This window comes from Rhineura floridana, chromosome 2, assembly GCF_030035675.1.
Source record: "Rhineura floridana isolate rRhiFlo1 chromosome 2, rRhiFlo1.hap2, whole genome shotgun sequence".
Classification (NCBI taxonomy): domain Eukaryota; kingdom Metazoa; phylum Chordata; class Lepidosauria; order Squamata; family Rhineuridae; genus Rhineura; species Rhineura floridana.
The window spans coordinates 98,378,312-98,400,798 of NC_084481.1; the positions used below are offsets into that span (position 1 = coordinate 98,378,312).

The following is a 22,487-nucleotide window of genomic DNA, read 5'->3' on the forward strand; positions in this document are numbered from 1 at the left end:
GAATGTGTGGGCAATGCCTGGTGAATAAGCTAGCCAGCCCAAGAGAAAAAAGGTGGGGCTGAGGTTGGATTTCCGGGGTGGGGTGGGGTAGGAAGCACAGTTTCAGTGTCCTCCATTCTTTAGCCCATGACTAGCAGAATGAACACCCCCCAACTCTATAATTTATAGAAGTCTCAATTCATCTTTTCTTGGGATGTTGCTTGGGGAAGGCATACACTGTACATAAAGTTACTTGTTATTGACCTCAAGGACATGATCTAAAAATCATCATCCCCTCCCCTCCCCTTCAACAAAAAATACTTGAGCCAATACTCGCTTTGGCTAATCTGTCTCTAGACAAAGGAGAACGTGGCTCTGCACTGGCACCTTACTTGAGGAACCAGGCTACCTCCCTTACTCACGGGAGTGGGTTCCTCTTCCACAGCATGACCCTGCTGTCCTCTGCTTCGTGCAATCTCTGCCGACTGTCACCACCATTCTCCAAGCTAGTTGTCACCTTGAAGCAGTCCATCTTCTCGTCCCAGGTGCCCAACAATACAAAGTGCACTTTTCCTGAAGCATCTAACACCTCTCCAGTGACCTGCCATAAGAAGGAGTTCAAGGGGGTCATTGGGCATGGCTCTTTCACTACTCCCTTTCCAGCAGAGTTAGGTACAAATCCACTAGAGGTCAGACTTGGGTTTTAGCCTTCTACAGGCTAGCAAAGAAGCTGAAAAGGTCTCATCTCTCTTCTCAAGAGCTGCTCTGCTAAGAGACTGCTCTCCAGAAGGTTGTGCAACTATCACACCAGCAGCGGTGCTACTCAGGTCACTGCTGTACATGTGGCCCTTCATCTTATGTATAAGGCCCCTCTGGCCACTAAACAGGCCTTTCCTCTCTGTGTTATAGAGGTATTGTCATTGCCCTTACCATCCCCACAGCAGAATGATCAGAGTACATTGCCTCTTACCTTTCTGGCCACATCTCTCGAGAAGTAGCTGTAAGGAACAAACTTGAGAATACACTTTTCACCAGTCTTGTGGTTCAGGATCTCAATCTCACCAGACTGGAAAGAAGAAAGGAGAGAGACAGAGTCAAGCAGGTTCAACAGCATTTATGAAGCCCACTAAAATAGTTGTAATAATAGGTGAGTAGATCACCAAGAAGAGTAAATTGATGGGAGATTTGAAAAACAGATCTTCATGGTCCTGGCTTTCAGAACTACCCTCCAAGCACGCTTTTTGGGTGCAATACCATCTCACAGAGTTTTTCCACTTTTGACTCACCTGGTCTATCCACAATTTGCCCACTATGATGTTGTGTACTGTGGTAGTGACTTTTTTCCAACTGTAGTGATTGCCAGTTGCATGGAATATACAGTGGATGGTACCTAGAAATAAGAATGTGCTTAGGACAATTCCATGTTGATGCAGAATGGACAAGAACATTTTGACTTGGTCCTGGTAGACCTAACTACCAATCCTTGCTCAGCTCGGGATTACCTAATTTTCCCCATGGCTACCCATTCTTTACAAATGTCCATTTTATGAGCACTCAAAGTATGCATATCTTCTGTCTCCAAGGGGTACACAGCAAGGATGAATGCACTAATGAATGCCCTAAAAGGTGCTGTACACACAGCAAACTCATCTTAAGGGACCTGCTATCTTCCCAGACAGCCTGATTCCAGCTAGGAAAAGGCTAGAAACCCTGGACTCTGGCACAATATGGGAAGCACAGATGGAACTCAGCCTGCCAAAGGGCATCATTAGCCTGTCATGTCCCCATAGAACAGCAGGCCCTGGTATCAGCACTCAGAGGGAAAGACTCACCAAGGGGCATAATTGAGAGATATTTGCCACGAAACTTGCTGGTGATTTTAATCTCCTGACGAAGGGTCCAGCCGTGCTTGGAATCAGCATGATGGGCAGCAGCTGGAGGATGGTGGCTGACCTAGAGGGCAGGACAGAGAAAAGTGAAGGAAGAAAAGCATATTCAGTAATGGGGTCCCAAAGGCTACACAGAAGCAAGAAGAGGTGACAGTAGACCTCCCAGAGACATATAGTCTAGGACCCTAAGTGTGCTCACTTGGAAGCAAGTTCCACTGAAATCAACAGAATTTAATTTGGTTAAGGCTGAAATGTCAAGAAAGCTGTCCCGGAATCAAGTAGTCCAGCTTAGAATCACGGGAGTATGTCCTGCTCTTCACCTGCTCACAGATGGAACGGTAGCCATTGTCCTCCAGCCGGTCTAGCTCAAATGTCTCCCCTAAGAGAGGGTTGAATGGCTTGCTAGTGCGGAAGACTGTGGTGGAGTAAGACGATACAGTAAAGGCAGCCACATAACAGAGTTGCTCCAGGGAGCTTTCACACTTGGCTGCCCGATCCAACAGCTCATGATATTCCAGATCCTCTGTGAGGCGTTGCAGCATAGATAGGGGCTCATTGAAGTTAACCTGGAGGCAGAAGAAGCAGGTGTTAGGCTGGAGAACCATTTTGGGACCAAGGTATGGAAGGCAGGGCTAGCTGCTCTGAATTTATAAAGAGCTTGTTGCATTATGGATTTACTAAATCCTCCAACTTGGGATGAAAAGGCATCCCACTCTTCTTTCCTACAAGACAGCAAGCCCTAGATCTAAAGGGACTCACTGGCATGGGGATTTTGGAGAGTTCCTTGCCAATGCAGTTCTTCATGATGCTCCACAAGTTCAGGCTGTAGTTTGGTTTGTAAGGAATTCGGGTTCTCTTCTCCTTTTTGGTGTCCTCCAACTGGTGTTTATACTTTGGGAGAAAAAGGAGACTAGTCAAGACAGATGGAAGGGCATGCACTGGCCAGTGAATTCTATATAGTCTCCTAAAGGTTCCCACTTTACTTTGCCCAAGGCTTATAGTGAAAACATTCTTCCACCACTTGAGCAGATTCTATCTATGCACCCAGAGGCTGTTAGCCATGCCCAGAAGACCTATGCTCCCAAATGGACAGAAATATGGAGCAAGACAGATCCTGTGGTCAATGTAACCTCTGCTCTTCATAGCCTTCAACAGGCTCCATCTCAAAGTATGTTAAGGTCCTGCAGGCTTATATGAGAAGGAGTAACTTGACCCAGCACCCTTTTGTCAAAACATTCTAACATTGATCATGCTCTGCATCCCAGCCTCCATGCAGACAGTGCCAAACTTAGCAGGCAGGAGTCTGTAGGATATGTTGCTGAGGTGCTCTAGAAACTTGTGAAGGACACCTATGATCCAGTTACTTCCCTCTGTAGGGTCCCAGTAGCATCTGGCAAAAACTCGTGTGTCCCTCCCTCTCCCCCTCAAAGACACAGACTTGCCTGCTCATCGAGACTGATTTCACTGCTAGCACCACTGATGTTACTGCCTGTTCGTCTGAAGGAATTAGAGAAAGACACACCATGAGAAATGGGAAAATTAGGATATTTCAGTTGAGATAATGTACTATTACAAAATTGTTCAGAAAACAGTGCTACAAAAAAAACCCCCACCACAAACCTAACAGAGCAAGATTATGGCATCTAGTCAGAGGTGGAAATTAGCAAGTACAACACCAGATATTAAAGATCTACGGCCCTGTTAGACGAACAGATCTTGATTGACTTTTTTTTATGTTAACAGGAGATATATAAATACCGAAAGGTGTCGGAGGACAACTTTTAACAAGTAAGAGTGATGTGGTGATTTGCTAAGTCTCCTGCTCCACTTTTCCCACCACTACCCTGTGAGATCAATGGCTCTATATGTGCTTGTGTCTAAATAGCCTAGAAGCATGAATGGAGCATGAGACTGTTGCCCAGCAACAGCTGTACGTCCTTATAAAGTTTGTTGGGGGCAGGAGCAGCAATCGGAATCTCTACTTCTTTCAGTTTCTCTCCTTTTCTAATCCATTCCAGCCTGAAGTGGGGTAATAATAAAATGAGTTCATGTTGGAAGAGAGCCCAGGACAAGAAGGGCAGGGGCCACAGCTCAGTGGTACAGCACATGCTTTGTAGGAGGGTCTCAAGATTCAACCCCTGGGCCAGTCTAGATGCTTTTGGATAGAGTTGATTGGATCAGGAGCAGGGAACCTGTGGTCCTCCAGATGTTGCTGACTACAACTCCCATCACTGCTGGCCATGCAAGCTGGAGTGGATAAGATCTGGAGGGCTGCAGGTTAGTTACCCCTAAATTTAGGTACATTTTAGCTTGGTTTTTTAATTAAAACTGTTTTAGTCACTTCAATTTATGAGTTATTATTTAAAGCCATTTCTACCCCACTCTTCAGCCAAAAAGGCTCCCAGAGTGGCTTACAAATATTAATAAAAACAACAAACAAGACACTCCCTGCCCATGGGCTTACAGTCTAAAGAACATGATAGGGGAAAAAAGGTATGGTCTACTCCAATCTTTCTCCAACCTGGTACCCTCCAGATGCCTTGCTGGCTGGAGGCTGATGGGAATGGAAGTCCAAAACATCGAGAGACCTGCTGAACAAAACATGACTTCTTTGTTGTGGGTGGTGATGAGAACCTCTCCCTGTTGTAAAGACGGGGTTTGGGTTCAAGCTGGGGTGGGGTTGCCCAAACATTGAAAGCAGGTATTTTGGCATTTCCTTACTCCTGCTGAAATTCAGCCTGCAGGTGTTTAGTTCTCTGCTGCAGATCCTTCTGTTCTCTTAATACAGTTGGGGCCGTTTACTCCAACTTTCTTGTCCACAGGCCTCTAAGTAAACGCTTGCTGCCACCCAGCTCCTGGCACTTGCCCCTCAGCCGAGTGCATCATGCAAGGAAGCCTCTTCTTCCTCCATTGCTCCTCTGTGATGTAGCCATGCTAGTTCTCTTAGAACTTTCAGAGGTAACATCACCCATAGCATACCACCGGAACACTTCCATGGATTGGGAGTTGGAGGAACTACTTTCAACTATTTTCCTCCTCCTCCTCTAGAGGGAGGACCCAGAAGTCAAACAGTCATAGGAACATAGGAAGCTGCCTAATACCAAGTCAGAGCAATGGTCCATCTAGTTCAGTACTGTCTGCACAGACTGGGAGTGGCTCTCCAGGGTTTCAGGCAGGAGACTCTCCCAGCCTTACCTGGAGATGCCAGAGATTCAATCTGGGACCTTCTGCTTGCAAGACAGATGCGCTGCCACTGAGCTATGGCCCTTCCCTGAAGTCATTCCTTCCAGTGGAAATTATCTTGTGGGAGACCAGAAGGTTACATTTTGTCTCCCCCGATAGCTAACATCTGGAATGAATAAAGTGGCGCCCTCCAGATGTTGTTGGACTACACCTCCTATCAACCCTAATCAGCATAAATGGTTAGGGATGGTGTAAACTGTAGTCCAGCAAAATCTGGAGGGCACCACCCTGACCTATAGGAACTGTGTGGGATTGCCTGCAGTTGTGAGGTTTTGTGCCGTTAGTACTCTGATGACATCCAACTCTGTTTCTCCCTCTCATCTAATCTAGATGTGGCAATGGCTTCTTTTACACAGTGTGTTGGCTTGCTAGTGACTGGAACAGAACAAATGAGCTTAATCTAGACAAAATAGAAATCATGATGGTGTGGACTAGCTAGATGGAGAAATGCCTGTACTAGAAGAAATGTCACGGCCTGTGGGTACTCCTGAACTGAAGACAAAGGCTCTGTATGTGTGTGTGCGTGCGTGCGCGCATGCACATACAGTGTGTGAGCCTCAAGATCTGGCCACTGACATCCATGCTTTGGTTACCTTCCAATGAAATTACTGTAACCTGGAGCCCCTGACATCTCCAGGTGGGGCTGAGAGAGAACCCTGCCTGAGAACCGGGGGAGCTGCTGCCAGTCAGTGTGGATACTACGGAGCTGGATGGATCAATGGTCTGACTCAGTGTAAGGCAGATCCCTGTGTTCTTAATGTGCTCCACCTTAACGTGTTCTGGAAATTTAAGGTGGTACAGAGATTGTCTTATGTTAAATCTGCTTTGGAAACCAATGGAGTTGTCTTAGTTTGCTTCCGGAGCAATTCAAAGTGCTAGTTTGGATATTTAAAGCACCAAGTGGGGGCTGGCTAAAATATGACCCTCCAGATGTTGATGGACTACAACTTTCATCAGCCCCAGCAGTGTGGTCAATGGTCAGCATGATGGGACTCATGGTCTAGCAACATCTGGAAGGTCACAAGTCAGCCATCCCTGAGCTAAGTTGCCCTGGGTCTTGAAAATCTGAGGGAGCTGCCAGTCAGCACAGACAGCACTGGGTCAGATGGAATAATTACTAATTATCTGGGATAAGGCAGCCTCATATATCCAAGCCTTATTGTCATGCCTCTTCATCTTTTCCTGCACCATCCCCATTCTCTCTCTCTTTTTTCTCATCTGAAGGCCAGGACAGCAAGATGACCACCTGCTTTCCTGTTGTGTAACAGAGACATACACGCCCACACTTAATAATGAAGGGACACAGGGAACCTACTTGGGTATTTTGAATTTCACCCAGGCCATGCCAGTTTATTCACTCTAATGTATGGTACAGGTTATGGAACTGGGAAAGCTGAGGGGAACACCTCTGTAAATTCAGTGTAAGTTCACAATGCCAGAGAGGTGCAAAGCTGTCAGTTGATCGGGGGGGGGCTGTCACTCACTTGTGGCCCATGCTTTCAGGCACGGTAATGATCTCAGGAGCATCGAAGAACTCATTATCGTCATCTTCATCACTCATATCTCCCTTTGATGGGCAACATCGATCTACAAGAGGAATGTGTGTGGATGTTATCTTCCTTGGTTTCAATTCTCTACTTACTAGTATTTGATTCTAGTACTTTGGGACTTTGTGGCTACTGTCTCCCACAGTGATTTTGTGTAGGAGGAACTCAAGGGAAAGGGATGTTCACTGCCAGAACAGACTATCAGAAGAGCCACAGCCTGCTGGAGCTTAGTTCATGGAAGAGATGGAGGTCAAAGCCCTACCTTTAGAAGAATCCATGCTGCCAGGTGCATTGGCTGGTAGGACTGTAGCTCCACGGAAGGCCCTTTCCAGGTGGTTGTGCTGCTTAGCCAGCTGCTCTAGTGTCTCTTCCAAACGGATGCGCTGGTCCCGCTCATACTGAAGAGACTTCTGCCACTTCTTGCTGTGCGTCTGGGCCAGCATCAGGAAGTCTCGGCAAGCCTGTGAGGAACACCAAAGAGAGGCAGCATTCATCATTCTGGCCAGTGCTGGCCAAGACATTTTGCTGGCCCAAATGATACCCCCTCCCCTTTTAGATTAACACTTTTAGTCTTGCTGCATTATGCAGGCACTGATCCCTGCCTTCATATATTTTCCCCCCTCCTCCATGGTGCCACCTGAAGGTGGTCACTTTGCGCTGCTTCATAGTAGGGCCAGCCCCAATTCTGCCACAGATCAAACTGCACTAGAGGGCCTCTTGATGTTCCTGCTCCGTAAGTGGTAAATTATGTCCTCTTGGGGGTTAACAGGAACTGCAGGGGGCATGTGTCCCTTGCAGTTCTTCAGGACAGTTTGCTGTCATCTGCTCCTCCCCCTCAGAGACCCAATAAGCATTCACCAGTCTCCTAGCAACTTCACCATGGACACTCACTGCCCAGAGATGCTCAGAGACAGATGGGCAGGGATATTCATCTACTACAAACCCAACCAAATATTTCATAATCAGAAAGCCAATTGCCACAAGATCACCAGCAGATAAATCTGTGTAAGTCACACAAAATAATGAAATATGACCATTTGGACTTATGAATTATTTGAACTTCAATGCTAATCAGAAGCTGTTTAATGTTAATGCTGATTAAATCTGTCCTCTAAGTGCAAAATAGAGCAATAGTTACACAATAAAGGGGAGGAAGGAGGGGAATTTCAAACAGTATTTAGAGGCGGGAAAGCGGAGACTACAGTCTACAGACAGGCAAAGGAAATGTCAAGAATGGGAAAACCTTCCCAGGTCCAGCACTAAACTCAGAAAGTTTAGGCAGATTGTTTTAATTTGAGCATTTAGGATAAAGTACTATAATTTTAATATCTCTGTATCCAGAAGGACATGGAAAAACACTAATACTTTAATTAAAAATCAATCGATACATTTATTGCTTAGTCCAAAAATCACTGCAGAAACTTTAAGAAAACTGGGAAATCTGTCTGAAAAAGATGCTCTGGGTGTCTGGAAATGGAAATGCACCTATACAAATCTTGTATCCTTGCATGAGGCTGCAATATGAACAAACATGTATGAAATATTACTGAGTTGCCATTTTCAGATTAGGTAATCCTTTGTTCTTAAATATATACCAAAACAGGTTTTCCCTTCTTTTTGACTTCCCTTTGAACCCACTCAGAGGCTTTTTTGCATATCTGGAGGGTAAACTTGGTTAACTGCAGGATTTCTAGAGTGTAGTTTCTATTCTATTCCTTGAGCAATCCCCTGCGTTAGCCTATTGCAGAGTAAAAAAGTTAAGGTCTTTCCTTTTCAAAGACATTGTGATGTCATTCCACCTTCAAAGAATAGTATTCCAGCTTTGTATTTAACAACTTCTGGTAGCCATAGGCAACCAGGAATTCCACACAAGCAAGTGCACAGAATTCCATGCAAGCCAGTGAGTGGGCTGGTGGTGGAGGAATGGATCACTCTGTCCCTTGTCAACTTGGCAGAAGGTGAATTTTTTGTATTAGCCTGCTATGAGGCCAGGAGTTTGCATTTCCATTCTAGCCACAGAGGAGGCAGACTCCCCTCTTCTGCAGCCAGCATGGAAAGGCAGCATGGAAACACAGGCCACTAGCCTCTTAGAAGGCTTAGTAACTCTTGTCAGGCTATAGTATTCTCTCACTAAGGGAGAGCTTGGCCTAGTAGTCAGCTTCGCTGTGTCAACTGTTACAGAACTCCACTGACAATGTCTTGTTCACCCCAGGGGTTGTACAATGCCCTGGTCAAAACAAAAAATCTTTCCAGACACTTGAACCACATAACGCTTGGCCTGCAAAGGTAGGAGGTGAGTTAAGATTGCCACCTGAATTAAACAAAGTAGTTGTGGATTTACATAAATCCCAGGATGCAGAAGGAAGGCATGCAATGCTGGTAACTACCAGATTTGGAGTCCAAAAAAAGAAACCTGTCTGACCTAGTCTCAATTGTGTTAAAGTCATCCCAGAGTAGCACTAAGAGCAACAAGAGAGTTACCAACAGGACTCTGCCTTTGAGACATTAGAAGGCCTTTGCTTAAGTGTACTGGTAACTATCGAAAACTGGAGGGAGAGAGAGGCAGTTTAGCTTAAGGATCAAGGACTACACTACATGAAGTGCAATCTCATGTAGGAGTTTATTCCATTGTGCTCATTGGGGCTTTCTCACACACAGAAGTGCACACAGGATTGTAGCCTAAGCTCAGCTGATCTTTCAGAGCCTTTCTGGGTTCCTGACTACCCCAGGATCTCTGGCCCACTGGAAGATGTGCTTTCCCCCACCAAGTCCTCAGAGGCCAGCCTGATGGAGACACACAGCAGATGGAAAACAAAGCTACAGTAGTGCTGTCAAGGATGCTAATGATCAAAATGTCAGCAAGTGTACGGCTCTCAATGTAATTCTTCCGAAGGCTTTTTTCTCCATGCTGCCCTATTCTGGTTTGCTCCTTTCCTGTGCTTCTCCCAAGTTTTAAAAATTTGATTTGCTGTACTGTTTATTGATTTTGATTTCTGACATGTCCTTTTTCTTACGGTTTTCAGGCTGGGACATGTCTTTAATGTTATTCTTTTGATTGGCCACAGCATGGCCACACTGAGCCAAGAAAGTATAACCAACTACAGGGGATCCAGGACAAGCAGGCTTATATTTTGTTAATGTATGTGATGTCACAGATGGCTTAGAAATCCAAAATCCAGCACATCATATCTCTCTTCTCAAAAGAGGAATATGCTGTAGGGGCTCTAAAACCTTCCGCTTTCAACAAGCCTTTTAAATTGAGACCTTATCCCAGTCTGCATCTGTGTCCGAATTGCTTTTTAATATGTTTTTAAACCTTTTAAAAAATATGTTTTTAACCTTTTTTAAAAGAAAATGTTTTGAAAGCTTTTTTAAAGGAATGTTTTTAAAGATGTTTTGTTTTAATTTTAAAGTATTTTAAAGTCTGTTTTTATGATGTTTTAAAGTGTTTTTAGTGCTTTTGTTTGCTGCCCTAGGCTTCTGCTGGGAGGAAGGGCGGGATATAAATCAAACAATAAACAAACAAACAAACAGTTCTATTATTAAATCCCACAAAGCCAGTGATCTGGAGCATATCCAATGGTTTCTATTGGCCTGAGCCCCCCTCAAGCAGAATGGCTCAGGCCAATATCTGAAAGCACACTTACATTGATCATGGCATTGGAAGTGATACGGAAGAGCGTGGCACGCTCGTTGACCTGCTTGATCTTCTCGTTGCTCTCAGCAGGCAGCTTGAGGGTCTCCAGTTCACTAAGCGAACGTTGCAAGGCTGTTCCATGCTTGGCAATCAGGTCGTTGCAGGTGCTGAGATCCTCCACCTTGCTGGAGAGGGTGCGCAGGGTGTTGTGCAGTTCCGTCTTGTCCGTCTGAGATACTGTTTCTTCGTCACCTGACTCATCTGTGAGGAAAGACCTACAGCTTTTACCACCTTCAAGCCAAGACAGGAGCCAATCCCTAAACCAGATGCATTACCAGATCCTTCTTAATTCTCAGCATCCAACACTGGCTATTAACTTCATGGGACTAAGGGGAGCCTGTCCCCCCCATTATGTGATCCCTCCCCATAGTCCAAAGAAGATGCAGGTGATTAACACGGGGGAAAGAAACTCTCTTGCCAGTTCAGTGGTTCATGTAAGCAAAAGATGGAGTTTCTACTACTCCCCACTCACGCAAAGCAGGGAACTAGGGTAGAAATAACTGTACTGCAGATTTTTTTTTTTTAATTTCGGGGTGGTGGTGAACTTATATTTCTGAGTATACAAACAAAGCAGCTCAAAGAAATAAAAATTTGTCATGATAAAAAACAAAAATCCAAAACCTAATTAGCAGCAATAAATACAGAAGAAATATTTTAAGTGTAGATCACTGGGAACCCTGGATCATCAAAAGAGTGGCAACTTTAAGGTCTGATTCTGCTATCAGCGCTCCTTAGAGCAGAAGTACATACACTAATGAAAAGCCAAGTCTTTTATGCTTACTGTACGCAATGCCTCCCTGTTAGAAACCAGGGTCTGACTTCTACTTATAGAGTTTTGCTGTTTAGACCCATTTCTGGACACTGCTAGATCACACAATTTCTCTGGGCCTTCTTAGATTGGCAGAGCCCAATCTTATGTGTAACTTTGCTCTCTCCAACAGTGGGCAAGAATAATAGGAAAGGATTTTAACCAGTGGCCATTAGTTACGTCTTTTTAAAAAAAGAAAGACCAGATAAAATCAATTTAGAATGTGTCTTTCAGGTATTATTAGCAATGGTGGTACTCAAATGCAGAGCTTGGAAAAGTTACTTTTTTGAACTACAGCTCCCATCAGCCTAATCCAGTGGCCATGTTGCCTAGGGCTGATGGGAGTTGTAGTTCAAAAAAGTAACTTTTCCAAGCTCTGCTCAAATGGAACTTCCATCCTCAGTGGCAGTATAACCCTGAATACCAGATACCGGAGACAGAGGAAGACCATCACTATTTGGGAACTTTCAGAGGCACCTGGCAGGCTGCTCTTAGTATGCTGGACTAGATGGACTTTTGGTCTGATTCAGCAAGGCAGTCCCGAAGTTCGTGTGACTCAAAAAATAAACAAAACCCATAGAAATGGTTGCCTCACTCTTGCGTTTTATCACTACCCAGAAATAATGAGTCACAAAGTAGAGTGATAGAGACTTGCTTACAGAGAACTATCTGACTGTGGGGGAAATGTCTGCTGCAAGCAATCAAGATAAATACTATTCAATAATGAAGCATGAAATCACTGAGGGAAAGACTACAGAAGAGCACAGTCTCTACCCTGCAACATTCTGAGTCTCAACACAGCAGATAAATTAAGCAGACCAACACCCAGCCAGCCAGCCGGAAAGTACTGGAAGTTGAGGGAGTTTCAGGATAAGAGCTTGAGATCTCACATTTTTATTATATAAAGACAATGATGCATGCAAATAAATTGACTAACAGGAAAAAAAACCTTGCCATTTAAGAACATACCTATAGCCAACAGATATTTCTATCAAACTTTAAAAAGCAGGGGAATTGGGCAGCTATAGTGAATGCACCAGGGGAGCACAACACCTGACCTCTTTGAGATATTGTACTGCCCTACAAATTTGTAAAAATGCAAACACAATTTGGTTGGTCTTTCACAGTCCAATCCACTTCCTGTGTAGCTTGGAAGAATTTGGTAATATGTGCCCCTGAGCATATGGTGAGTGGCGGTATGTTATTAAACTGCAAGGGTTTTTTTCCCTATTAGTGAATTTCTCTGCTTTTAAATCCAGGAAGTAAGATATGGAATCCTGTGCAAGTTTGCTGAAAATGGATTGATCATTTGCATGCTTACTGAGTTCAATGTGATTTACTCCTCTGGAATCATGCTTAGCATTGGTGAAACTGAACATGGGAGAGGAGGAGAAGGGGAAGGGAAGGAGGACTGGAGTGGGCAGGGGTGGAGGAAGGAGGAAGAAGGGAGGGGAGGAGAGGAGGGGAGAGAGGAAGGAGAGGAGGGGGAGGGGAGATGGAGGGATGAAGGGATGGAGTGGGCAGGGGAGGAGGAAGAAGGAAGAGGGGAGGGGAGAAAGAAGGGAGGAGGAGGGGAGAGGAGAGGGGAAGGAGGATGGGGAGGGCAGAAGGGGAAGGAAAAGTAATCTCTGATCATATGCATGCTTATTGAGTTCAATGGGATTTACTCCCGTGCAATCATGCTTGAAAAATGGACTGCCTTCAAGTCGATTCCGACTTGTGGCGACCCTATGAATAGGGTTTTCATGGTAAACAGTATTCAGACATGGTTTACCATTGCCTTTCTCTGAGGCTGAGAGGCAGTGACTGGCCCAAGGTGAGCTTCATGGCTGTGTGGGGATTCGAACCCTGGTCTCCCAGGTTGTAGTCCAACACTCTAACCATAAAGCCACACTGGCTCTTGCAATCATGCTTAGGATAGGTAAAACTGACCACGGAGAAGAAGGAGAAGGGGGGAGGGGAAAGAGGAAGAGGGAAGGAGATTGGGAGAGGGTGAGAGGCAGGAGTGAGGGGACAGGAGGGAGGAGGAGGGAAGGGAAGGTTTTATCATTTGCATGCTTATTGAGTTCAGTGGGATTTACTCCCACGCAATCGTGCTTAGGATAGCTAAAACTGACCATGGGGAGGAGGGGAAGGGAGAAGAGAAGAAAGGAGGAAGAGAGGGGGAATGGATTGGAAGGGGAGGGGCAGGAGGGGTGAAGGAAGGGGGAGGGAAGGGCTCATATTTGCAACTTTAAAGCCCAAAGCTTAGAGCCCTCACACAACACAACATTATTGGGCAGAGCACATTTGTTTTGAAAACACTGAAGAAGTTCTTCCAGGTAAAGCTGCCAAATACCTCATCTTTTTCAGATTCCTAATCTTTAGAATTCCATGAAAATGTAACAAACCATCCAACAGTTACTGGTGGCACATTTTTCACTTCTTTTCCCTTCTACAAAAGGCAAAAAATTACTATGGAGAACAGGCAATTCAGGGAGGGATGTGCCAAGAGCATTCTATACAAGGATCAAAAACCACATTCAAGATACCACCCTAGCACTATTGCCTAAGGAGACTGGAAGCCCAAGAGTCGAGGGCCTACAACCTCTTCAATGCATGGATTTATTAAATACAAAAATGTCATTTGGCACTGTCCTTTGGTGCTTATTTTACGTAATCAGATACACCAGCTGCTGACAAACACTTCCGCTCAGGAGCTGAAGGTTACAATGTGCAGCTCAGCTGACTAGGTAGTACACAGAACATATTTGGTAGTGACTATTAAAGCGTGCTTTTGGCTGGGGAAACAGGAATGCTAACCATTCTGAAAAATGTGGTGCTTAAAAATAGAACCACAGTTTCCAGAGGCCTCATGCTAAACCACAACAGCCCCAGGTGGCCTGTTGCCTTGGTATGTCACACGCACCGTTCAAAGAACACAAAGCAATTTGTAGGAGTAACAAACATTTGGTGTTTAGCAGAAAACCTTGCCCTAGGGAGTTGGAACTGTAAATAGGATGGCACAGGACAAACTGGAAGAGATGTTCCCTCATATTAACTCCATAGCTTAGAAGAGATTGGGAATTGTTGTCCACAAGTTATACAGCCCATATGCATTTCAGGAGTGAGGCCACCTACCAAGGGTAGCCTAATATCAGAAATAGACGAGTAGAGTGGGATGGGGAAAAGAGAATCACACTGGCCTGGTGAGAATTCAGCTGCTTCCTGTTTGCCCCAGTGCCATTGGTCAACACCAAATCTGCTCCAAGGAGCCCATTCCTCCACTTGTGTTAATTCTCTTGGATGCCCTCCCACAAGAAGCTCTCTCCATTTCTGAGCCCCGACTCCCCTATCTTGCTTCATTTGTGCTACCCTGAATATACCCTTTACCTGATTCTGCCAGCATCTTGACAGCTTTGGCCTTGGCCAATTCCAGGGCTGTGACCCAGCGCTGCCTCTCAACTTCTGAGTTGGCCTTCAAATGGTAAGTCTGTGCCCCTCCATTGGAAATGATGAAGTTGCAGGAGTCCTCCACAGTGATGTTAGCCGTGGCCAGGTTGATGGTTCCACGGCATGTGTGTCGCATCTCTGCCTTTGATCTGCAGGCAGGACAAATTGGAAAGGCGGTCACCAGGGAATGAACAAAGAAGGGTATCACGAGGTCTAATCTCAGACACAGAAAAAAGGAGACAACGGCACCATATCTGGGATAGCTAGTACCCTCACTTGCTGTCTCCCCTCTCCTGGGAAGATAGGTCAACAATCTCCTACTATGTGCACATGAAGAAAGCGGCCTGAAAATGTTCATAGCTGCAATGGCAAAAAGGGAGCCATCCTGATGCTGTGACATTCAAGTAATTGAAAGCATGAGCTGTCAATCAAAAAAGGCAGGAGTCTAGTTTTTGGAACAATGGAAGACAGCTAGAGGAAAGGGGGAAGAAATACGGAGGCAAGATTTTTTTTAACAAAAATTAAATGTTTCAGAACTAGAAGGGGATTGGCTGGAAAACCTGTGTGGATTGCGATAGTAGCAGTACTTTTTCAATCCAATGCAACTACCAGTAAAAGCTTTATCACCTCCGTTACCTGATCCTTTCCACATTACCTCTGTGTTTTGAGCATCCCCTAAACTTCATACTACCACTAGTCATCCTTTGTACAGCACTGTTTTGGTTTGCAAACTTTTTGCATGTGCGCTTTAGCCCTCTCAACAACCTTGTGAGGAAGCAATTTCCAGGGCAGCAAAAACAAAGGCTCTTTTTTGCAAGGTTGGTCACTATTATTCACACTTTAGGCATGAAAAATTGAGACTGAGAACTAGTAACTTGATCAAGGCCACACAATGAGTCCATGGCAGAAATGGATTATGGAGACCTTGTTTAAATAGTATAGGCATTAGAGCAGCCTTTCCCAACCAGTGTGCCTCCAGATGTTGTTGGACCACAACTCCCATCAGCCTCAGCCAGCATTGCCAATGGTCAGGAAAGATGGGAGTTGTGGTCCAACAACATCTGGAGGCACACTGGTTGGGAAACGCTGCATTAGAGGCTCACTAGCAAAACAAACAAAATGCATGGTAACGCTGTTGGGTTGTACCACTACAGGTGATCAATCATACGAGTGAATTTTCCCCATGTATCCCTGAACACAGAAATTAGATGTCTGGCCTCCCTGCTGACACATTGGTTTTCTTTGTGAAGGACTTCCCCATTGCCCATGGAGGAACTCTCAAATCAAGTGAACAGCTGCAGCACTGAAGGACTGGAGAAGACCTGCCCTGGAGTGAGTACCTGAGCATGTGGGTGCTTGCTTGCTTGCTCCTCTGGGTTGCTGTCTCCTGAGACAGCTGAAGTCCCTGGTAAGTGCTGCAAGGACTAGGACTCCCTGTCTGACCCTGTAAAGAGAGGCTTCAGTCAATATTGCAGCCTCTTGCATCAGCTCCTGGCTGGGTCAGGGGGCATAAAAGCCCAGCTGCCCTTGGGTGACGGGTCTGTCGCTGGCAGGGTTGCCATCAAAGGGGCAATACCAAAGGGGATTGCCCCTTGGGGAGTCCTGAGGGCGAGGGTGCTATCCCCTTCTATTTTTTTAAAACCAACCTAGAGGAGACTGGTAGTGGGGAGGGTGTATGGGGCATGTGTAGTTCCTGCACAGGGTGAGAGCCTGTGCAGTGAACTGAACAACAGGAGAAAGTTGCCAGATGCCCTCAGAGTGAGAGTCTGTAACTGGCAGAAGGCTGGCCCTCCCTGGGTGTGAGATGTGGGGGAGTAGATGTGTCCTGTGTGGAAGATATGGAGTGGGTCTGACTGTTCCCAATTCTCTCAGAGGCCTACTGGGATAACTGGTTCAGGTAGGTTTTGTTGGTGGGCTCTTGCTGGATCCATATCAGGTGTTTAGGAGGAGTCTTAGTAAGAAGGAACATGGGTGATGCCACCTTAATTTCAGTGATCATGGGTAGAGGGAGGTATAGCCATGAGGAGATGGTGTACTACCATAGAAGACAAGGGCAAGGCTATCTATGTATTGTGGAGCCCGGTTTGCACCTTGGTACACCAGTGAGCTAAGGACAATGAAACAGGTTGGACAACGGCTAGAGCGCAAATGGCAAAAGATGTGCTGTGAGGCTAATTGGGTATGAGTAAAACATCATAGCAGTGCCTACTGTGCGGCGATGAGGGCGGCAAAGAAGGCCCACTTCTCTGCCACCATCGCATCCTCAAGTAGCCATCCAGCGGAGCTTTTCTGTATTGTCAGGGGTCTGTTGACATCAGCTCCAGGAAATGGAGTTTTAGACCCTTCAGAGGCCCACTGTGAATTGTTTGCAAGGCACTTTGAGGGTAAAGTTGCTCGCCTCCGTAGCAGTCTTGATGCCCCATCCACATCTTCTGCAGTCCCCAATGAGGTGTCCAGTGCAACGTCTGCTGCAACCTCTTGGGAACGGTTTCAGCTGATGTGACCTGATGACATGGACAAGGTATTTGTGACGATGCGGCCAGCAACGTGACCTCAACCCTTGCCCTTCTTGGCTTATTAAAGCTTGTTGAGGGGGTTTGACCGAGTGGATCCAAGGTGTGGTCAACACATCGTTGCGGGAGGGAGTGGTTCCAGCCACCCTGAAAGAGGTGGTGATCTAATTGCTCATGAAAAAGCCCACCCTGGACCTATTGGTTTGCAACAATTACCTCCCAGTTGCAAATACCCCTTTCTTCGGGAAGGTGATTGAGAGGGTTGTGGTGCAGCAATTGCAAGTACTCTTGGATGAAACAGATTATCTTGACCCATTCCAGTCTCAGTTCAGGCCTGGTTATGGGAATGAATCGGCCTTGGTCACCCTAATGGATGACCTTTATTGGGAGAAGGACAGGGGGAATACTGTTATTCTTACTTGATCTCTCTGCGGCTTTTGATACCATTGACCATGGTATCCTTCTGGACCAACTTGGTGAGATGGGTATTGGAGGCACTGTTTTACAGTGGTTTCAATCTTAACTCCAGGGTCATTTTCAGAGAAAAGGATTGGGCGATTGTCTTTCGGCCCCCTGGCAGTTGTCCTGTGGGGTGCCACAGGGTACCCCATCTTGTCCCCCATGCTGTTTAACATCTATATGAAGTCCTTGAGAGTGATCATCAGGAGATTTGGGGCAAAGTGTCAGCAGTATGCTGACGATACCCAGCTCTGTTTCTCTGTCACACCTGAACAGGAGAGGCCGTGCAAGCCCTGGACTGCTGCCTGCACTCGGTGGTGGAATGGATGAGGGCCAATAAACTGACTCTGAATCCTAGCAAGCCAGAAACAATGTGGGTGGTGGTTCCCGAGTTCAGATAATTGGTCAAGTTGCCTGCTTTGGATGGGGTCATACTCCCTCTGAAAGAGCAGGTCCATAGTCTGGAGGTGCTCCTGGATCCATCTTTGTCACTAGAGGCCCAGGTGACCTCAGTGGCTAGGAGTGCCTTTTACCATCTTTGGCTGGTAAGACAGCTGTGGCCATTTCTGGACTGGGATAGCTTGACCACTGTTGTCCATTCACTGATAACCTCCAGGCTGGATTACTATAATGCACTCTAAGTGGGGCTGCCCTTGATGTTGGTTCGGAAGTTGCAGCTGGTGCAAAATGCGGTGGCGAAACTGCTCACTGGGGCAGGGTATCGCCAACATGTCACCCCACTGCTGAAAGAATTGCACTGGCTACTAGGCCAAGTTCAAGGCTCTAGTTTTGGTGTACAAAGACCTATACAGCTTGGGACCAGGATACCTGAAAGACCATCTTATCCCTTATGTACCCAGTCGATCACTATGCTCTGCAGGTGAGGGCTTTCTGCAGACATCATCATATCAGGAGGTTCATTCTGCACAACATAGGAAACAGATCTTCAGTGTTGCGGCACCTACCCTTTGGAATTCCCTCCCCTTAAATATTAGACAGGAGCCATCTCTTTTATCTTTTCAGCACCTACTAAAGACCTTCCTCTTTCAACAAGCCTTTTAAGTCGAGACTTTATTCCAGTCTGCATCTGTGTTGGAATTGCTTTGCAATATGTTTTTAAACCTTTTTTTTAATCAAAAAAAGATGTTTTTAAAGCTTTAAAAATGTTTTTAAAGATGTTTTGTTTTAATATATTCTAAAGTCTGTTTTCATGATGTTTTAAAGTGTTTTTAGTATGTTTGTTTGCCGCCCTGGGCTCCTACTGTTGGGCTGTGACCCATAGGCATTACTGTCTCTAGTTGTTTTCCATAAAGCCTGCAAGTTTGGAGAAGTAACTGTTATCTCCTGGCCTGAGAGTGAGCAGACATCCAAGGCCAGTGGCTGTCATGGTAACGTGAGATAGCAACTGGGAAAGTTCTAACAGAGTCTGTAAGTTGTGTCTTCTGTATATTGCCTCTGAACTGAGAGGTTGTCTTCTGTGTTTACTCCCAGAAGGGGGGGGGGTGACTGGAGAAACTCTACATGTAATCTTAAAGCCTTAAGCCATAATGTCTTGTAATAAAGACTCTTAACCTGATCTAATGTATCTGAGAAGTTTCTTGCTCAACTTAACTCCAAAGTAACGTATGCTGTGTCACGCAAGAACCGCCACCATCAACACCTACTGGGAGGAAGGGAGGGATATAAAATAAATAAACAAATAAATAAGTGATGCCCCCTTGCAGTTTGAAGTGCTGCAGTCCAGGAATGGTTTTCCCAGAGAGCTATTTGACTAGAGCCTGCTTGTGCTTTGGACCACATTAGCTGGATTCCCTAATTTCAAAGTTCTGCCCCATCTCCCCAAAGCTATATATGCAATCTAATGTATGCCAATTTGTCATACATTATGTATGCCAATCATACCTACATTTTGCACAGCGTTGTAGGCTCTCTGTCCCTTATGTTGTCAAATAATTAAACTGAAGGGCTGAAGGTCAGTCAGCAAGTTATTTACAACAAACTTTCTAAAATGCTTGGCAATACTGGAAAGCACAAATATAGGTTGCTTTCCCTCCCTCAACCCCCAAAGCGTGTGAAGGTATTCCCAGGCTGGCATGGCCCCCTGAATGGGGCAGCGGTGGGGAGGGGCAAAGGAAGAGTCTCCTCTCTGTTACTGTGATCATTACTGGCAGGCATTTCTATTAATAGGGCTACCTCTTGAACTTTGCAGAGCTGCCTGATAATTTCACCAAGCTGGCTGACCCAGCCACACATGCAGAATGGACAGGCCAGATGGTAGGAGATTTTACATTCAGTACTGGGACGTACACCTCGCAAGTGTCTGCGGGTGTTAAAGCCAGAACCAGACGCAGAGTAATGCTCATAACACCCACAGAGAAAGTGTTGTATCTCCAAGGAATACATTCACAAGGCAGGGGTGTATGTATTCCACAGTCCCTACAACACTCTTGTCTGCAGGCTCAATGATGTAATACACACACACAAATATTTATTCTTGGGTTTTATTCACTGATTGGGGGGATCATAAAGGAAGCGCAAGAGTAACTCCACAACACAGAGACATCGTCCATGGTCCCTTAAAAAGTACAGAAATGGGGCATTTTTACCCTCTACCTCAAAACAGATGTTTTAACACCAAGCAATGAGGAGAGGAAATGAAAATACCATCGCAGGTTGAAGAGGGGAGGCAGAATGTGCAGTACCATCCAGGGAATCCAAATTCGAAACTAGGAACATGCATAACTATTACTGAACTTGAAAGACTCTACAATGGCAACCAGTAACGTATCTATTATAGAGTGTATTTTTGGTATATACATGTATCGTACGTACTCAAGATTTCTAAATTTATCTCTGCACACACACAGAATTCCACAGCTCACCAGGAAGTCTCATTGACAAGAGTCCAGTGTTGATGAGGCAGTCAGAATGTGAAAGACCTCCAGCCAGCCATGTCACTGTTCATTTCAGTCCCCACCTCTCTCAGCACTCCCTGTGTCCAAGGCTGTGCTTGCTGGCCTCCCCGGTTTGCAGCAATGACTAAGTACAGCCTACCTTAATGCTAGCCAAATCCCTCCCTGTTCTCAGCTGAAGATAAGAACAACATTCCCTGTGTATTGACCTGGTACAAGGCAGAGCCACCTCCTTGCCACTGCAAGGCTGAGTAACACATAGGCAACAATGCATACACCCCCTGCTTGGGGCACAGAGAAACTATCAGCATGTTTCGTTGCAGAGGCCACTAGTTTACTGCTCCCCCTTGAAGCCTGGACAGAGGGTAACTGAGCATTCCTTCCTTCCCGCAGGCTGAGTCCACCAGGGAAATATGAGCCTGGGCTGCCAGCTATTCTTATCCTCCCAACTCTAGTTACTTTATGAATAATACAGACTAAGCTACATGAAAGTGGCTCACAAGCCAGCCATTTCTACCTGGTTAAGGGATGGTTTCCTCTGAACACATTCCTTTGCACTGAAACTTTACATGAAACATTCACTCGCTGCAAGCCAGGATGCCCGCCCAAGGGCAATTCTTGAAAGATGGCGCAGGTGTTTCTGATACACGCCTTGAAGTGGAGCACAGCTATCAGCTAGATTCGGTGTGAGGAATCTGCACGATGCAGGCATAATGTAGAGGGAGAGTAAGGGATACTGCGATGAGCACAACACACTGGTTATAAGAAGGGGCTGCAGACAGACGTCCATAGCATGTCTCTCTGGAGGCTGCAGGGGGGCCACAGACTCATCACAGAGGTTCCCACAGGATTCCCCTGAGAGCAGCCAGTGCTACAGGAATACTTGCTATTTTACTCCTCATTTGATATTTATACAAAGCATTCATTCCTACAGGATCACTAAAGCACACAAGTTTCTCTTTGTTGTTGAGCACAAGAAAAAGTCCCAAGTGAACATCACTATTTCACAAGTGCTTCACAAAAACCTCACAAGGCGAGCCTTAGCGTCTCATTATCTCATTCTTATCATAGAGGGGAGACAAGACTCACACAGTAAAGACAAAGGTGACTCTCCTCCCCTCACACAGCAGGGCATGACTGACCTCACTATACATCCAACCAACCTGTGAATATATCTGTAACTCCAGGCACATTAGAGAGAAACGTTATTTAAAATAGGCCAGGATCTGGAGGAATAGCAATAATCCAGAAGACTAGGAACATGTCTACACTACAAATTTTAATTGGTTTAATTATCACAATTCCTAACCAAACCTTCCTGGGACTTACAGCAGTGTTCAGCATCCTCATAAAACTACAGTTCAAGATCCTTTGCAGGAAATCACAATAGCTAAACCAGACTCTCATCTCTAACTGCAGTGTATGCCCTAAGTGACAGAATATCTTTCCTACATTTCTGAAAAGTCTGCAATTCTGAACAGAGAGGACAACACACCTGGTCATATGTATTAGACAGGAGTAGTTTACTATTAGTTAGAAACCCAAAGCATCATCCTAATATCCTCCTTAAACATAGCAGTGACAATGGGATATGATCCATTAATACAGGACAACCCAAACCTGGTAGAGCCAAAGGTTATTAAATATGACACTCCAATAAAGTGTCACACCATCACATGCATGTAAGTAAAAAAAACACTTTCTTCTCCTTTTCACTTGAAGTCTGGCTTCAAAACCACTCAATAGATTCGGACTAATAGGACACCATTCCAAAGCCTATGGCAACCAATTTAATTTAACTGATGCTATTTAACTGAACAAGAATAAGAGCTTGTTTGGCCAGACTGATTTAACTCAGGATTCTCATTTTTAAATTGATATATTTCTCCAAACAAGTATGTGTACTAACAGATTGATATATTGGTTTGCAACTAAACAGAACCTTTGTACAACCTAGAATCAATCAAAACCTTGGATCCTGAAGCCCACATGATCATAATCATCATCA

General features: G+C 45.4%; 1 protein-coding gene across 2 annotated transcripts in view; it reads right to left on the reverse strand.

The window, feature by feature from the left end:
* OSBP (oxysterol binding protein) overlaps nucleotides 1–22,487 on the reverse strand; it is a 30,774-nt gene that overhangs the window by 3,120 nt on the left and 5,167 nt on the right. Inside the window, exons 1-12 of one of the 2 annotated variants that reach the window (XM_061609708.1) lie at nucleotides 20,450–20,536; nucleotides 14,536–14,744; nucleotides 10,306–10,556; nucleotides 6,921–7,119; nucleotides 6,596–6,698; nucleotides 3,311–3,365; nucleotides 2,628–2,759; nucleotides 2,189–2,434; nucleotides 1,812–1,932; nucleotides 1,266–1,369; nucleotides 950–1,045; nucleotides 402–580 (exon numbers count right to left, since the gene is read on the reverse strand). In XM_061609708.1, coding sequence (XP_061465692.1) covers nucleotides 402–580; nucleotides 950–1,045; nucleotides 1,266–1,369; nucleotides 1,812–1,932; nucleotides 2,189–2,434; nucleotides 2,628–2,759; nucleotides 3,311–3,365; nucleotides 6,596–6,698; nucleotides 6,921–7,119; nucleotides 10,306–10,556; nucleotides 14,536–14,731 — 1,682 coding nt within the window. In that variant the 5' untranslated portion in view covers nucleotides 14,732–14,744; nucleotides 20,450–20,536. Of the gene's footprint in view, nucleotides 1–401; nucleotides 581–949; nucleotides 1,046–1,265; nucleotides 1,370–1,811; nucleotides 1,933–2,188; nucleotides 2,435–2,627; nucleotides 2,760–3,310; nucleotides 3,366–6,595; nucleotides 6,699–6,920; nucleotides 7,120–10,305; nucleotides 10,557–14,535; nucleotides 14,745–20,449; nucleotides 20,537–22,487 lie in introns of those variants that run through there. The other variant, XM_061609707.1, reaches the window with a different exon arrangement.